At 47.3% G+C, this 18,359-nt stretch overlaps 2 protein-coding genes and 2 pseudogenes across 2 annotated transcripts in view; 1 reads left to right on the top strand and 3 right to left on the bottom strand.

Moving 5' to 3' along the window:
- WNT5B (Wnt family member 5B) overlaps positions 1-18,359 on the top strand; it is a 103,728-nt gene that overhangs the window by 51,251 nt on the left and 34,118 nt on the right. The window lies entirely within an intron of this gene.
- Positions 736-5,442, bottom strand: FBXL14 (F-box and leucine rich repeat protein 14). Its single transcript, XM_036118643.2, has one exon. The coding sequence runs from the start codon at positions 5,159-5,161 to the stop codon at positions 3,959-3,961; it is 1,203 nt and encodes a 400-aa protein (XP_035974536.2). The 5' UTR covers positions 5,162-5,442; the 3' UTR covers positions 736-3,958.
- On the bottom strand, positions 5,445-9,276 carry LOC118552365 (RNA transcription, translation and transport factor protein pseudogene; annotated as a pseudogene).
- LOC118552295 (large ribosomal subunit protein eL20 pseudogene) lies at positions 11,829-14,754 on the bottom strand (annotated as a pseudogene).

Here is an 18,359-nt window from a genome sequence, read left to right as displayed (position 1 = left end):
TCATGGCCCTTAGGGGACTGCAGAAACCGAACCCCACTGTTGCATTTATCATCTTTTCCAGACAGACTTTAAGGGCTACTGCCCAAAGAAAGGTATATGGAGCCCTTTCCACACCACCACCCAAACAGTTTCTCTGACGCTTATTACTTCTAGGTGATATGCACGAAGTTCCCATTTTGGTTTTTCACTTCTGAAGTTGCAGCAAATACCCGAACCACGTTTTTTTCTGCTATTCTAAAAACTGCCCTGATGTGCCTTTTAACTTTTGTAGCACCCACAAAATATTATCATGTCCTTTAGTGCTTTTAGTCTTTAAAAGCATTTCTTTCCATTCCAGTAGTTATGGTGGAGATTGGATCCACCCATATTCCCTTTAAGTCGTGCCCTGTGGCCTGGGCTTGTCCACACGGTGATCAGACAGCTACCACTCACTTCTCTGAGGTCACCTCACTGGAACTCAAGGTATGATCAGTAACTGAACCTTCTCAGAGGACAGAAGGGAGCTAGACTTTGGAGCTGGCCCTGGTGTGCGTCCCGGTTTCCCTCCGTTAGTGGCTGGGTGACTTCAGGCGAGTACTACGCCGTATCTGGAAATCAGGATACCTGTTTCAACAGGTTGCTTTGAGGACTGAAAGGAGAAATTTACAGGGACCATGCAAAGCATACCCCCGATTCTCAACACATACTCATTTCTTTCCATCCACAAAGGTTGAGAGATAAACAGTTAACCTTGGCTGATGAAAGTAAATGGTTTATTCATCGTTTCCAGAGACACTCCAGATATATTCGTAGTATACCCAGTTCAGGTTGAGGACTTTCAAACATTAATTTACCGACCTTTAGTCAGGCTTATCTTTAGCCTTTCAAGGAAAAAACAAAACCAAACAGAAAAGTGGAAAACCCTTCCCGTTAGTTGGTAGGATTATCTTGTGTATTAAAATGAAGAATGTGAGCACAGAGTCTAAGACTTAGGAGGTGCCCAAATTTTATTGACTGAATCCGTACAGTCATGCAGTCTCTTGAAAGAAGAAAAACAGCCCGAGAACTTACAGCTTGTGGAACCTCCATGCGGTATAGCGCCAAATGCTAAATTAGAAAGCTGACCCTAAATCCACGTCCCGACTTCTTACTAGGGTTCACACATTTTTTTTTTTTCCAGGCAATAAGCACTGTAACCTAAGAGGGAAGGAAAAGATCCACACCTTCCCCAAAGAAAAGGAAGATGGATCTAGTGTCAGGCTCAATTAGACCCAATTGTGATGGCTCTCCAAAAAGGAACAATGCCGCTTTTGTGATATGCTCAAGCAGAAAGCTTGGAAATTTTACAAAACAATCTCACCCCAAGAGAAACTTGGGTTCTAGGTCTCTTCCTGGAAAGAGGTGTCTTTGCAGGAAAGTTTTATACCGCTCTTATTAGCTCTTGCTGGGATCTGTACTTTGTTGTTGTTGTTTAAAAAAAATCTCAGAAACAACTAAGACCTATGTGAAACCAGGAAAGTGAATTACTCCACCATTGGAGCATTTATACCCTGCCACTTCCACAGCCCAGCCGCGGGGTGTTGATTATTTAGTTACTGTCTACCAGAGGGAACTCTTCGCTGGAATTGTTGGTATTCATTTATCTGCCCCGAATTCAGCCTAAGAGCCCTCACCACAGTGGATCCGAGTGGAGTGGTGAGCTTCAGCGCTGGAAGTGCTTAAAATGCAAATGTGCAAGAACTCCTGGCCAGCCTCCCCATCCCCCAGGAAAGTGCTTAAATACAGCGGGGCCTGGAGGAGAATGTTAAAAAGAGGGGCTGAACTGCCTTCCTCCTTTCCACCAGGACCCTCACTCACACTGTGAGATTCAGCATGCATGACTGAGCAAGTGAGCGAGCAGGCAAGGACAGCGCTCTTTTAACTTTTCTGAACAATGGCTTCAGTTCCCTCCACCCTTCACCATTTCACATCCTCCCCACACCCACTCAAAGTGGAAAGAAGCCCGTCTTTTCTTCCCCACTTCCACATCTCATGACCCATTTTTCAACAGGACCCCTGGATCTCATTGCCACCCTGGGAAATTGTGACTCTTACAGATCTACTTTTTAAAAAGTTCCATTTTGTTCAGTTTCTTTCAATTTCCATGTTGTTGACAGTTTAAAACCAAAAATTATATAAATCTCCAGTCCAGTCACATTTCTAGCAACAAAACATTTAGATGTCAGTAGTAAACCTTAACACAGAATAAATTTGTAACCATGAGCTTACTCACACCACATAGGATGCACCCAACTCTATACCTTATTTCCTCTTAGAGTACACAAACAGCACCTCCTACTTTGGCATGTACCCAAACACACACTGCCTTCAAAATAATTCACAGATACAAGGTTTTTTGTTTTTGTTTTGTTTTTTTTTTCAAAAACATACTTCATATTTCCTCTTTTATTATATAAATATCAGTTTAACCTTTTACTGTAAGAATATAAACGTTTTAAGAGGATCTTTGTTATTATTTATACAAATTCACAAACAGTACAATTAATTGATAAAGGTCTCTGGGTTTCTTTAACTCCATGGTCTCGCATGTTGCTGTGGAGGATTCTAAAAAAATAAACAAAAACTCCAACAAAAATATACATCCTACTCAAAAGCGATTTTTTTTTTAAAGCCACAAGTCCCAACCCCCACCAAAATAAAGAAAGCCATCTATGCCTCCATTTAGAAACAGATTTTTGTTAATAAAATGGGAGTTTGTGGGTTTTAACAGAACAGAGATAAGATGTGAGTTTTAGTCTCCTCCCCTTCACGTTACAGCCCCAGGGGCTCCATAGGCCAACTCTGCTCCTCTGCTTCCAACAGGAAGCCTCACCGTGTGACCTTTTTTGTGGGGACACTTGGAAGAGGGTGAGGGTAGGGCAGAATTTGCATATATAATAATCATTTTCAAGACACAATCTGCATCTCAAACAAAGTTCAACTCTCATTTCTTCCACACATTTGTGCTATAAATTAAGTCAAGATTTACGAACACCGTTGGGCCCTCAAATCCCAATGGGCAAGGAAAAAAAAAATCATAGCCAGAATGTGGAAGTGGGACACAATGGATGGATGGAGTTTGGGAAGAAGCCAAAACAAAAAAGATGTACAAACCCAATGGGCATCTTTCCAGTCTAGGCACAAAAATGTTTCAGTCTCAAAATATCTCTCTTGTAGAATTCCAGGGCTTCAGAGAAAAAAGTAAACTAAAACGAGGTAGCCAGACATATATATATGTATATATATATATATAATTTATATATATATAATATATAGACTATATTCAGCAGAAAAAAAAAGGACCGTGATTTCGAATTTCTTCAAAAAATAAAAACACGAAAAAGAAAGACAATTAAAAGGAAATGAGCGTGAACAGCAGAGTACTGTAGGAGAAGTGATGAGAAGAGCCTGGGATTAGTTACAATGTGGAAGGAAGAAGGGTGAAAAGGCCGTGGTAGTTGGGTTTGCTCTTTATACATTTCAAAATAAAAACCAGATCACAGTATTCAAATGAAAGCTTAAGGAAGGCAGACATTTTCTTCAACTCCCCCAGGGTTTTAAGGACTAGGCCATCCCCACCCCCTCCCCCATTTCCAAATGTAAAGCAGTGGGGATACAGTAGCTCAAACAGTCCTCCATCCCCCTGCAGAGAGGAGTGGGTGGGTAAGTAGCTGAATCGGTCTCTCCATCGTCAAGGGAAACGAGAGGGGAGTAAGGTAGGGGTAGCAGAGGAACCCCAGATGCAATGGGAATGGGTGTGTAGTGGGCTGAGGTGCTGAAGGAGGGAGAAAATGCGCCTGAGGCTTCGTGTCACTGCCCCCATCTCATCCGCTACAATGATCTATGTGTAAGTGTGCATGTCGGGGGGGGGGGGGGCCGGGGGCGTGGTGGTGACCGGAGGATGAACAGGGCGGGACAAGGGGAGCAGGTGCTGCTGCCCTCACCTGACCTTCTCACTGTCCGTCATCTGCCAGAGTCCCAGGTTGAGTACCTTGAGGCAGGGCAGCTGCGTGATGCGCTCCAGGCCGCGCTTGGTGATTCGGGTACAGCCGTACAGGTCTATGCCAGTGAGCTGGCTCAGGTGCTCAGCGATCAGCTCCAGGCCCTTGTCTGTGATGCGCACACACTGTCCGATGTTGAGCGTGCGCAGCCCGTGCATCTGCCGCACCATGCGGTTGATGCCATCATCGCTGATGTGGCAGGAGCAGAGGGACAGGGACTTGAGGCCGTCCAGGCCCTGGGCTATGTAAGCCAGACTCTGGTCCCCCACCTTGTCACAGAACGACACATCCAGCCCTGAGAGGCGCAGGCTGCCCATGGCCAGGTGCATGATGCCCGTGTCACTGATGTTATCGCAGGAGCGCAGGTTAAGGCTGCGTAGGCTGCCCATGTGCGACAGGTGCAGGAGGCCCGCGTCCGAGATGCCCCCGCAGAAGCTGAGGTTGAGGAGCCTCAGGCCCGTCAGCCCCCGGGAGATGTGCTTTAGAGAAAGGTCAGTGAGCTTCTGGCAGTCCTGCAGCGTGAGCTGCTCCAGGCCCAGGCAGCCCTCGGCCGCGCTGCGCGTCATGCCGGCCAGGTGCCCGATGCCCACGTCCGAGAGGTGGCGGCAGCTGCGGAGATTAAGGCTCTTGAGGCGCTGCAGGCCCCAGGCGATGAGCAGGAGGCCGGTGTTGGTGATGTTGCTGCAACCCCCCAGCTCCAGCACCTCCAGGCCCTTGAGGTACTGGGCTATGCGGCCCAGGCTGCTGTCGGTGATCTGCTTGCAGAGGCTCAGGTTGAGGGCACGCAGGGAGCCGATCTCCTGCACAAACGCGTGGCCCAGCCCGTTGTCAGTGAGGTTGTAGCAGCCGCTTAGGTTGAGGCTCTCGATGTTGGCCATGCCCTGGATCACGTAGCTGAGGCTGCGGCGGAGGCTCAGGATCTGCACACGGCGGATACCCCGGGCCTGCAGGCTGGGGAACAGCGACGGGTTGGCCCGGCGCAGGTGCAGCTTGGCCTCCACCCCCCGCCACACCGACTTGTGGTAGGCGGCGTCCCGCCAGGCCGTGCACACCTGCGCCGCGCGCCCCTTATCCCGGACGTCCAGGTAGCCGAAGATCATGGCCAGCAGCTCGGGGAACAAGCACGAGATGTGGGTCTCCATCTTCCTCCTCCCCCCTCCGCGACGCCGGGGGGAGGAGGCGCGGGCCCCGCCGCTCCTGTCCCGAGAGGCGACAAGAGCGGTTCGCCCCGGCCGCTGCCGCCGCCGCCTCGGGCCCAACGGACGGCCCCTCCCCGCCTTCCGGCTCCGGCCGCCGCCGCCGCTCCTCCTCCTGGTCCGTCCGTCCTTCCTTCCTTCCTGCCGGCTTCTCCTCCCTTCCCTTCCCTCCCCCCGCCCCGGGCTCCGCTCGGTCCTCACATCCCGGGCGGGGAAGGCGCCCTCTCACTCACTCCCGAGCCCGGCCGGGCCGCCGCCTCCGCCGCCTCCGCCGCCTCGGGTCTAACCACGCCGCGCTCGGGCCGCGCCGCTCCGCCCGCTCCGCCCGCTCCGCCGCCGCTCCCACGCCCCCTGCCGCATCCTCTGCCTCCTGCCACTGCCGCCGCCGGCCGCCGACGCTGCTGCTCCGGGCCGGCAGGCCGGCCGGGGGCCCCCGGGGGCTGCGAGCACGGGCTCCGGGCGCCGAGGAGGCTTCCTGCTGCCTTTGTCTCTCGCCCGCTTTTCAAACCTCCCAGCCCGGGCCGCCCGCACTCCGCCGCCCAGGCGGGGGGACCTGGAGGCCAATCCGGGCCACCGGGCGCACGTTCCTTCACCCCCACCCCCCGCCGTCCGCGGCCAGTTGGGAGCTGCGGGCCCGGGCACGGAGGACGCCGCGGCCCGCGCGGCCGGAGCGCGGCTCGGCGCCGGGCCCGGGGCGAGCAGGCGGGCCGCGCGTTTGGTAGAGTCCGGGCCGGACCCCTCTGCCCGACTGCTCCTTCGCGCGTCCCCTCCCGCCGCGCTCCCCCCGCGCGCGCCCGCGCAATGGTACGAGCCTGCGCTGCCGGAACTGTCGGAGCCGTTACCCTAGAAACCGAGTTCTTCCTAGTCTGGTCGCCCTGATTTTTAACCCTGTAGGCGCCATTTGAGAGCAGCTGTCAGCCGGGCTCTTCCCCACCCTTCTCCTTTTCACCCCGTAGCCCGCTATTGAGCCATTCCCTTTCTGGGCCACGCCCCAACCCCATTCCTTCTCTTTTTCTTTGCTGCTGACGTCTGCGCAGTCTTTTCCCATAGTTTACCCCTACCATTCCTGACCCTTCCTTTACACCCTTCTCCCTTTATTATCCCTGCAAGACCCTCCTCCCAGTGGTAGTACTCAATAATCATCACTCCAACTCTCCTTCCTTTTTTTACTGTTCCTAATGCCTCTTAACATGTCCCTGTTATCACACCCCCAGTCTTCCCCAACGGGGTTGCTTCCTACGATTCCTTCCTCTCCGGTCTTGTGCCTCAAATTACGAAGAAACTCGGCTTTATTCATGACTACCTTAGCTTGACCCTGACCCTCCCCAGCCCTCATTCTAGCACTACCCATTCCTGCTGCCTTCTAGCATCTTCTGTTTGTTTCCAGACACCGCTGTGGTACTTTATACATCAAAACTTCCCTCCACTTCCGCACTTTGTTGCTGAACTGTGGACTGCCGGGAGCGCCACGGATGCCCTCGCATCGCGCCAGCCTGCTTTGCACTTAGAAGAGAGCAGCCGTCCCTAAGCCTTGCTTTATGATCTTTTTCCTTCTCACCAGCCTCTTGGACTAAATATAAATTGTACGGACAGTTGTACTGAGAGTATATTTGTATGTACTAACACAAAGATACTTTTTAAATAAAACACAGCGACTATTGAACTTCGTTTAAGGTGCTGCAAGCAAATGTCTGCTGGTTTATAAACTGGGTTTTATGGAACCAGGGCAGTGCTCTCTTTTAGAATGTGGCTCTTGGGTCTTAAATGCCGGCACAGACGATAGGATTTCAGCGTTTCCTCCTAACTATCCCCAAACCAAGAATCTTTGGATCAGAGAAAATGACCCTCTGTACTTTTAATGAACTCATGGGTCCATACAACCTCATACAGGACAACCTGATGTATTTATCAGAAAAGGAAAATGGTTTCATTGATTCTTTGAGGGCCCAAACAAGATTTTGAATGGGTTCCCTCTTCAGTATGTGAGATTAACTTTTGGCCACCTCTCTTTGCCCGGGAGACCAATACTAGACCAAGTACATACAGATTCACTAATAGGCAGAAGATATTTTAGACACCCGCCCCCCACGTCTCCTGTTCCTAAATCAGGAAATGCAGAAGCAAAAATTCTTACAAGTTTGCTTCCTCGCCCATGTTACACATGGTGTGAGGCCCATAGATTTTTATAACCTTCCTGAAATAATAGACTGTACTGTTAGTCACCTAGATGATCCAGATGCGCTGTGGCAATAAGTTGTCACAATTCCGGGCCATATCCGAGCTAATACTCTTCTCCTAGAGTGTATCTGGCTTTATATTTGTCTCAGTCACTTATGCCTCAATTTTTACCTTAAACTCGACATGAAAGTCACTTTTTTGTTGTTGTGCTGAGGATGTAGATGTGTTGTATTGATGTCAAAGTATGAATCCCAAACACCTTAATCCTACTGAACACAAAACAAAGTGCTAGACCACACATGGGGCCAAGGGAGTGTATTTGTAGACTGGGAGCATGACCTGAAGAACAGGAGCTTAGTGGTTCTCCCCTAGACAGGCCATTGTTCTCAAGTCCGAAGAGTCAGAGGTGCCCAGAGCACTTTCTCTAGAAGTTGGCCACCTGATCCTAGTTCTAGCAAAACTTTTTCTTGAGGGGAACTCTGGAATTTTATTAATACAGAGCCTTTTGTTTAAGACATTCAAACATATTTCAAGGATTTTCAATAATACAATTGTTTTCATGTTCAGTAAATAGGAAAATAAACATCAAGAGGCATCTCAGGAAATGAACATTAGTGGACAAAAAGAGGTGTGGCATCAAAGAGCCCTATGCTGTCTGGAGACATAGTGACTTTGTATGGCTTTGAGAAAACGTGTCCCTTTTTGGCTCTCAGTTTCCTCATGTGACACGAGGGTGATTTGACTGGATAACCTTCAGAGGCCTTTCCAGTAATAACACTCTAAGAGACCATGAGCCTACATTAATCCTGCTGTCTTCTCAACCCTGGAATTTATGGATTGTTCCTAAGGCAGGCCAGAGATTTAAGAATATTTTCACATGCAGTAGCTTCTTGGGGGTTTTGGTTTAGGTTCAGATTTGGGGCACAAAAGTGGATGGAGGGTATCGTGGAGCAGAGACCCTGATAATCTGAAAAAGATGGATACCAATGTAGAAAATAATCTGGATAGCTGTTCATTTTTTTCCCCCACTTTCCTGAATTTTATTAAAGAAAAAGCAATGATGGTAAATCTCTAGAATGTAGTCGATTTTCTGGGCGTCTTCCCTCAAAAATGTGACATTGGATTTCCAAACACATGCCAGACTGTACATGGTTTCTAATTGTACTAAGTAGGTGAGAAGCTGAAATCCTAGTGTTCCTCAGTCTGTGGTCTGTCTTTGGATCGGCAGTAATTGCCTGAACAGCTACTACGTATGGCTTCATGAATTTTTGTCTGTAGCTCTCCAAGCTCTTCTATGTGCAGCAATCACAGAATTTGAGCAGCTTCATTAAGAACCACATCTCCTGTGTCAAAACCAAGAGTTGTTTGCCTAAAGTAACAGGCAAGCCCTCTTTTGTTTGATTTGCTATAGCAGCTGCATCCTGGACCAAAATGCAAATTGCCTTAAGCATTACCAGGTAGTCATCCTGACAGCTGAATCTGAAGAAGGTTAACCAAAGCCATTACACGAGCCTTAAAAATCAGGATTATTTACATCCAGATGGATCATTGCTGGCACTTTTTGTATTATCATGGACCAAGTCCTTGTATTTTTCAGCATTATCTCCAGACTCAAGTCCTACAGCTAAACCAAGAAGCCAGTCAATTGTTTCTTGCCCATCTTGAATCCTGAAAGGACAGTTAACATCTCTGAGATACTTTTCAAAGAACTTGGGCTGGTCACTACTGTGGATGTTTCTTACATTACCTCCGCCTTCAATCTTGTAGTGTCTGATTTTCTGGTCTTTAAGCCAAACAATAAAGTTTCTAAATTCTGGTTCATCTTTGCAGTTGAAGCCAGCAGGGTTATGGTAGTCGAGGGCCATCAGCCTGCCTCGGAACATGGTCCCTCCTTCTTGCCTTAGTTCCCTGGGCTTCTCCGGGGAGAGGGGAGGCAAGGAGGGGCGGGCAGCTCAAGTACCGGCAGCACTGGATGGCTGTTCATATTTTAAGGACTTGTTGAGATCTTTCAACAAGTTGCAACCAGAAAGAAGTTTTTTCTGAATGTGCTTCTGTACAGAAGCAGAAATGACAGCCTTGTATAGGAAGTCTCTCCAAAACTTTACCAAGATATTTTTAAGGAACTAGATTTTCAGATACGGTGTGTTTTTCACCTGGGTGAGGCCTGGGAAAACTGAGAGGCCCAACCCAAATATCAAGCTTACTTAAGGGTGTGTATACTTCCTCATTCAGAGAGGGAAGATCTGGCCGGAAAGTTCAGAAGAGATCTGTAGCTTTTTAAACTCATTCAAAAAAACGTAGATCCAAAACTGGTCGCCCAGAATCTAGCTGGTAGGTATTATTAGATCAAAGGAGTTAAAATATTTTGTGTGTGTTTTATTTATTTTTTTAAAGATTTATTTATTTATTTGAAAGAGAGTGTGTGAGACGGGGGTGAGAGGGGGAGTGCGGGGCGCGGCACAGAGGAAGAGGGAGAGAAGCAGACTCCCCGTGAGTGGTGAGCCCGACTTGGGGCTTGATCACAGGGACCCGAGATCATGACCTGAGCTGAAATCAAGTCAGTCCTTTATCCAACTGAGCACCCTAGCGCCCCTTGTGTGTGTTTTATATTAACTCTAAAGTATCCATGGCACAATGTCCATTACGTAGCGGGCACCCTGTAAATGTTGTTGAGCTGAAATGAATGAGAGCAGTAATAACATAATATCTTTATGAAAGACTTCAGGCATATCAAAACTTCTCCAAGAGTCTGGACAACCAATAGCAATGGATATCTGAGATTTATAAAATGGTACCTTTCCAACTACTTTCCAATTTCAAGATTTCTTGACAGCAACATTCTTTTCATTTCTAGTATTACTAGACAAGAGAATACCTTGGGGCACCTCTTTGTTAGAGAATATTAAAGATAATAGAGGGCGAGGACTTGATTCACTGATTGCAAATAAAAGATTTAAGCAGCAGCAAAGGAACAAATAGCCTGGTTTTATTTTTTTATTTTATTTTTTTTAAGATTTTACTTATTTATTTGACAGAGAGAGCACAAGTAGGCAGAGCGGCAGACAGAGGGAGAGGGAGAAGCAGGCTCTGTGGAGCAGAGAACCGGACGCGGGGCTCGATCCCAGAATCCTGGGATCATGACCTGAGCTGAAGGCAGCCGCTTAACGACCGAGCCACCCAGGCGCCCCAAATAGCCTGATTTTAAAATGGGTGAAGGACTTGAATAGACATTTCTCCAAAGAAGATACACAAATGGGCAACGAGCATATGAAAAGATGCTAAACACCAGTAATTGTTAGGGAAATGCAAATTAAAAGCACAATAAGATAGCACCTCACACCTATGAGGATAGCTGCTATTAATAAAACAGAAAATAAACAAGTGTTGGTGACAACGTAGAGAAATTGGAACCCTGACATACTGTTGGTGGGAATGTAGGATGACCCCTGTGGAAAACAGTATGATGGGTCTTCAAAAACTTAAAAATAGAACTACCATAGGTATGATCCAGCAATTCCACTTCTGGGTTTATAACGCCCCAAAATGAAAGCAGGGTCTGAAAGAGATATTTGTACACCCATCCTCATAGCATTATTTACAATAGCCAAAATGTGGAAGCAACCCAAGTGTCCATCGTGATGATTGGATAAGCAAAATGTGGTATATACATGCAGCTTTAAAAAGGAAGGAAATTCTGGCACAGCTACAACGTGGAGGAACCTTGAGGACATAATGCTAAGTGAAATAAACCAGTCACAAAAAGACAAATACTGTATGATTTCACTTACATGAGGTATGTAGAATAATCAAAGAAACAGAAAGTAGAATGGTGTTTGCCAGAGGCTTGGAGGAAGAAGAAATGGGGAATTGTTTATTGGATATAGGGTTTCATTTTTGCAAGATGAAAAGTTCCAGAGATTTGTTACACAATGTGAATATACTTAACACTACTGAATTATATACTCAAAAATAGTTAAGATGGTGAATTTTACATTATATGTATTTCAGTGTAATTAAAAATGTTTAAATAGGGCCATGTGGGTGGCTCAGTCGTTAAGCGTCTGCCTTCGGCTCAGGTCATGTTCTCAGGGTCCTGGGATCGAGCCCCGGATCGGGCTCCCTGCTCCGCGGGAAGCCTGCTTCTCCCTCTCCCACTCCCCCTGCTTGTGTTCCCTCTCTCGCTGTGTCTCCGTCAAATAAATAAATAAAATCTTTTAAAAAAATGTTTAAATAGAACAAACATTTTGAGATAAAGATGTAAATAAAAGGAAAAAAATAGGTGAAAATTGTTTTATCAACAAATTGCCAGGAATACCCTGAACTATTTGTTTACTCTTCCCAAATTATTAGTTTGCTATATCCGATAAACATGGGCTTTAACCACCACAATAAAAATCAGGGCTTGGGGTCTGGGTAGCTAGAGCCCTCTCATTAGGGTGACTGTGCACTTTATTTTTTATTTTTATTATTATTATTTGGGGGGGAGGGGGCTTCCCAAGGAATTTATTTGGGCAGACCTGGGGACAGGGAGGCTCTGCATCTAAAAGAAGGTGTTGGGCCTCTTGGTGGTGAAGCGGGGCTTGTGCTGGCGCCACAGGCCCCGGCGGGGCAGCGGGGACTTGATCTGGGAGTGACGGCACCTGCTGGCTGCAGGCTCCTCCACCTTCATGATGGGGAGCCAGTGGGCACCCATGTCCGGGTAGCCCTGGTGACAGCGCCCCCAGTGGTCAGGTGCCGGCACTCCCGGTACAGGCCGTGTGCGGGCGCCGCTCTGGGAGTCGGAGCGCAGCCAGGCCCCGAAGTTCCAAACCCGCCAGGGGGGGGTTTCTCCAACAGCGGTCCGCACTGGACAGTTCCCCTGAAGCCTTCTTCATCTTCTTCCGCTGAGACACAAAGCACCAGAAGGGGGACTTGGCGACCCCATGACGAGGTGCAAAGATTCGCACGCGATGGAGGGGCGCAGTGCGGCATCTGGGGTGGGCAGGCAGCGCGCCCAGGCCTTCAGGGTGCCGTCCCTGCTCTCGCCGTCACCCACGAAAGGCGACCGTGCAGTTTGTTGTCCGAACTGGAAAAACTCATGAGAGTGAAAGGGGTGCTACTAATGATTACACCCCCGCCCCCATGAATGGTCCCTCCCTCCTTCTCTGGAAACGAGTCGCCATTTGTATTTGCAACTTTTGAGCATTAACTCTAGTTATTTTATTTTTTTAAAGATTTGACAGAGAGAGTGGGCGCCTGGGTGGCTCAGATGGTTAAGCGTCTGCCTTTGGCTCAGGTCATGATCCCAGAGTCCTGGGATGGAGCCCTGCATCGGGCTCCCTGCTAGGCCGGGAGTCTGCTTCTCCCTCTCCCTCTGCCTCTCCTCCTGCTTGTGTTCTCTCTCTCTCTGTCTCAGATAAATAAATAAAATCCTAAAAAAAAAAAAAAAAAAGATTTGAGAGAGAGAACATAAGCAGGGGAGGTAGCAGAGGGAGAGGGAGAAGCAGACTCCCCACTGAGCAGGGAGCCCGATGCGGGACCCGATCCCAGGACCCCGGGATCATGACCTGAGCCGAAGGCAGACGCTTAACCCACTAAGCCACCCAGGTGCCCCGAGCACTAACTCTAATGTATGTTTTCATATTTTCAGGCACCTAACCAAAGGATTAGAAATACTTTGATAGAATAATCTCAAATATCAGCTGTCATTTGTTAATATTAACAAAAACCTTAGGTACTTGTAAAAAAAAAAAAAAAACCTTAGGTACTTGTTATAAAGCAGATATAGCAACTCTAAAAAAATAATAATAATAAGTTGTGTTGTAAATACAGCTGTTTCCAGGGCAGGGAACACCTAACAAGGTAGATTTTCAGTCAGTCAGTAGTTCAGGAAACGTTAAAACAACTTTTGTGCACGGCTCTGTGCTTTGAAGTAGACGAAGATGTGGAAGTAGTGTTTCTGCCTTTAAGGATTGAGGACCAGGCAATGAGCTCCAGAGCACCTGCTCCTAGTGGTGTGTTTGCTGGTGTTCCAGTGCCACCAGAGTGATCGAAATAAAATGTTTCAGTTTAGAGGGTCACCATAGGGAAGCCTAGAATTGATGAGTGGGTGTTGATGGAGGAAGGTCATTACATAGGGTGGAAACTTATTCAGAGAACAGGCTGAAGTTTTTCCTTGCTTGTTTAGAAAAACATAAAAACACTTACTACTAGCAGCCCTGCATTGTCATACTTTGTTATGGTTCTTTAATCTTGAGGCATCAGTTAGGTTAATTTTAAAAATCACCTTTTCAAAGAATTTTTGGCTTTTTTTTTTCTCTTCAAGAACAAGGAAACTTTAACTCTTATTTATCTGGAATTGGAATTCAGTATCTGAAGTCAGGAAATTTGAGTTCATGGCTTGGACTTGGCTACTGTTTTTACAAACCAGATTGCCTTGAACAAAAATGTTCTTGGGCGCCTGGGTGGCTCAGTCGTTAAGCGTCTGCCTTCAGCTCTGGTCATGATCTCCGGGTCCTGGGATGGAGTCCCGCATTAGGCTTCCTGCTCAGTAGGGAGTTTGTTTCTCTCTCTCCCTCTCTCTCTCTGCCCCTCCCCACTGCTCATTTTCTCTCCTTCTCAAATAAATAAATAAATACTTAAAAAAAAAGAAAACAGAAAAAAAAAACGTTCTTAATTGGTAGTCTTTCTCCTCGTTTGCCCAGTTCTCTGCTCTCTGACAGTAAAGATTGATGGCACACATCCAGGCAGGGATGGAGAAGAGCAGCCAGTCAGGGTTCTGCCTGGCCCCGGAAAAACGGCCCAGGGGCGAGGGTGGCTTCCCCGTGTGTCTCCCTTGAGTGCCTGGGACATGGGGGCTCCTTAGATCACCTCTGTTCCCGTGAGCTCAATCTCCACCAGACTCGGAGTCTGAAGTTGGGCGCTGGAATCCTAGCTCTGCCATTTTAGACACATGGCCTCTGGCAAAGTGACTGAAATTCTTTGAGCTTCAATTTCCTCATCTATAAAATGAAAGTAATTCCTGTTCACAGAAATGTTGTGCGAATTCCCTGAGCGGGGGAAAAATCCACAGGAAAGGAAGGGCCTAGTGTAGAACCTGGCACATAGGAGAGATCTAATGAATGCTATTTTGGTTTTTCTTTGATAAATGCACTGTGGAAAAAAAAAACCCACACAGGTGTGCCCCCAAATTGTATAGATATACATTTGCTGACAGTTAAACATTTTTTTTAAATGTTATTTCCTGTTTTTAAGAAATGTGCAGGTTAAAGGAGCGGAAACAGCAAAAGTGCCAGTGCATAATAAAATGATCTTTCAGTTAGAGCAAACCATCCATCTCTCTGCACCTCATTGTCGCCTCCAAAAGTCAGGAAGAGCAGCATCTTGCATTCAGTCACCAGTAGTCCCACACTCCTCTTCTGCCGGAGGAACGTCCAACTTGTTGCCTTCAACGTGTTTTCACGGCCAACTCTCACACTTTTGCTTAGAGCAGTGGTTCTCAAACCTGAGTGTGCATCCGAAGGCCTTTGAAGCCTTCTCAGTCAGGAGGCCTGGGGTGGGGCCCAGAACTGGCATTTCTTTTTTTTTTTTTAAAGATTTTATTTATTTATTTGACAGAGACAGACACAGTGAGAGAGGGAACACAAGCAGTGGGAGTGAGAGAGGGAGAAGCAGGCTTCCCGCTGAGCAGGGAGCCCGATGTGGGGCTCGATCCCAGGACCCTGGGATCATGACCTGAGCCGAAGGCAGACGCTTAACGACTGAGCCACCCAGGCGCCCCCAGAACTGGCATTTCTAACAAGTTCCCAGGTGATGTTGATGCTGCTGACCCTGGATCACAGCACCAACAACCCCTGGTGAGCAACTTCCTACTACCCAGTTCTCTTTCTCCGCTTTAAAACTTCTGTTAGGGGGCACCTGGGTGGCTCAGTCAGTTAAGCGCCTGCCTTCAGCTCAGGTCATGATCTCCAGGTCCTGGGATGGAGCCCCGCTCAGCGGGGAGCCTGCATCTCCCTCTCCCTCTGCCTCTCCCCCTGCTTGCACTTTCTCTGTCTCTCTCTCAAATGAATAAATAAAATCTTAAAAAAATAAATAAAACTTCTATTAAGTTATACTTCCTAAAGGCTCTCCCTTTTTAGTAGAATAAAAAAACATAGGGAAAAAAACTATGTTTCCCCCACTCATCTTTTATCTTTTAGATCATAAGCTCATGATGACTGCATTTTTCCCCCAGTGATAGAGTGAAAAGAACATAGGTTTTGTAGTCAGACAGGTTCTGGTTTAAAATCTTGACTCTATTACTTAAAAGCTCTGTGACTTTGGACAAGTTATTTAACCAGTTGGAGCCTTGGTTTTTTTGTCTGTGAAATAGGACTAGTGATTTTTGTGTCTTGGGAGTTTGGGGAGAGTTGAATGGGATAATGCATGTAACCTCCTAGTACACTTCCTGACCATAATGAAAATATCTAGTATTTATGGAGCATTTATTGTGCATTAGACTTTCTTTTAAGGTCTTACATATATGGACTTATCTGTTCTTCACAACAGCTAACCTGTACCCCCTATGAAGAAAGTTCCATTTTACAGACGAAGAAGCTATGGCACAGAGAAGTGACTTGCTCAAGACCAAACAGCTAGTGGAACTGGAATTTGAACTTAGTCTAGATCTGGAGACCACATTCTAAATCACTGTGCTTTGCTGCCTCCACAGTGTAGGTTAATCGTTCTACCTTGCTAGGATGCAGTTTCTATATGACACCAAAGAAGGAGGGGTCCGGGAAAACACTGGTCAGCCGTGAATGAGATAGTGACTGGACTGTGAGCAGTACTGGGCCAGGGCCAGGTGTGGCTTTCCTGCAAAACACTGGAAGACCCTGGTTGATTTGCTAGCCAAGGTAGGTCAGTATTTGTGTGCATGCATGTGTGTGCGTGTGAGAGAGAGAGAGAGCGAGAGCATGTGTGACTTGCACGCTTTGGGTAGACACACTGATCATCCATTTTACACCTCCAGGCCCAGAGGTGGACGCCTGGCTGGCTCTGGCCTCCTATGGTCCCCAAGGAATGCACTTGTGTGTAATTATGTCACCCTCTAGTGGCTACTTCCCCATTAGCCCTTTCTCCATGGAACAGCCCACTCAGTGCTTCTTCCAAATGAGACTCAGTGAGCAGAACCTGAGGAAGACTTGGGCATGGAGGGGCGGGGCTGAGAGAAGAGGAGCATGGCCCAGGGCAAGAAGAGAGTGGGAGGGTGTGAAGGAAGGAAAACGCGCTACCGGAAATAACGACTAGTCCGCTCCTGGCTGGAAGGAAGGGGAGGCAGGAAAAGCAGAACATTCGGAGAGAAGGGAGGACTGAAGGATGTTGGTTTCAAGTGAGCCTCCTACATATCAGTTTTCATCAAGTACTATTTTGTATTTGTGGGACGGGACAGTTACTGCATCTAGAGCTCTTTCCAGAGCTTCAGTACTGAGGGCTGAAGTGGGAGTGGAGAAGGAATATTCTCGGCCAGTTTCAATTCTCTTTTCCAAGGGAAGTAAGCACAGACGGTGGGGCTAACAAAGGCTGGCTACATTCCAGGCTTTCACCACCCTGGAATGGAAGGCTAACTTTCCTGCCTCTCCATAGCCTGAGGCTGTGGTTCTTTCTGCTGGTGAAGGTCATCCTGATAGGTTTGTCATATCTTGATAAATATTTCAAAAGGCAAGGAGGGATCAACATCAATCTCACTCAGAACTAGTTTGTTACTCCACATTGGGCCTGGGACTCTGCTGTCTAAAGCCTTATTGAGCCGGAGTTTGAAGGTGATTCCTATTTTTGAAAAGGTACTGGGGCTGAGCCAGGCTTTTCTGGAAAGTTCTATGTGGACGAACCAAAGCATTTACATTTCTTACATAATGCCAAACCCAGTGGAGTCTGAGGGACCGGCCCTGGCCCTGTTGCAGAGCTCACAGCCAGCTTCCCTTTTCTGCCAAGACAGTAGGGTTAAAGGTTTAGAAAATAGCCAGAATTAACTCTTCACACCCCAGAAGAAAGATGGTTAGGAGATAAAAATCAGATCTTTACATCATGTGATACTGCTGTTTTCCTGAATACCAGTCATTCCTAAAGATGTCAGTAATACCAAGCACTGGCTTTTCCCTCTTCTGGGAGGGACATGAAAACAGCACAAAAACCCTGTCCAAATTTTTCTAAATTTGGAACAACTTCTCTCAGTTTCCAGGCCTAGAATTCAGTGAGGTTTTTTTATTTGTTGTTTACTTTTTATTTTTTAAATTTCACTTACCATTTAAGGCCAAAGTGTTCAAGTAACTTTTTTTTTTTCTTTAAGGATTTTATTTATTTATTTGACAAAGAGAGACACAGCGAGAGAGGGAACATGAGCAGGGGGAGTGGGAGAGGGAGAAGCAGGCTTCCCGCTGAGCAGAGAGCCCCACGTGGGGCTCGATCCCAGGACCCTGGTATCACGACCCGAGCCGAAGGCAGACGCCCAACGACCGAGCCACCCAGGCGCCCCAGTGTTCAAGTAACTTAACTCAAATAATCAGTGGCTACTGTTGTAACTATTGAGAATTATTTGATTTAGCTGGGTGAGGGCACAAACTGAAATTGGAGTTGTCAACATTTTGGCACAATGACAAAACTTAGTAATTAGATGACACGTTCACTTTACAGCTCTGAGAGCACTGTTGGACATTTAATGGCAGCACTTGTTTGTTTGTTTTGCAAATGGAGAAAGTAAAGCGTAGAATAAAGAAATGATTTTCTCAGGGCGCCTGGGTGGCTCAGTGGTTAAGCGTCTGCCTTCGGCTCAGGTCATGATCCCAGGGTCCTGGGATTGAGCCCCTCATCGCGCTCCCTGCTCCGCGGGAAGTCTGCTTCTCCCTCTCCCACCCCCCCGCTTGTGTTCCCTCTCTTGCTGCGTCTCTCTCTGTCAAATACGTAAATAAAATCTTTAAAAAAAAAAGAAAAGAGGGCGCCTGGGTGGCTC

Source organism: Halichoerus grypus, chromosome 6, assembly GCF_964656455.1.
Source record: "Halichoerus grypus chromosome 6, mHalGry1.hap1.1, whole genome shotgun sequence".
Lineage (NCBI taxonomy): Eukaryota > Metazoa > Chordata > Mammalia > Carnivora > Phocidae > Halichoerus > Halichoerus grypus.
Note: the sequence above shows the minus strand (reverse complement) of the source record. Positions and strands in the feature narration are given on the sequence as shown.

What these genes read in the sequence shown, in the direction of transcription:
- FBXL14 (XM_036118643.2), bottom strand. Translation starts at nt 5,161, where the DNA reads ATGGAGACCCACATCTCGTGCTTGTTCCCCGAGCTGCTGGCCATGATC.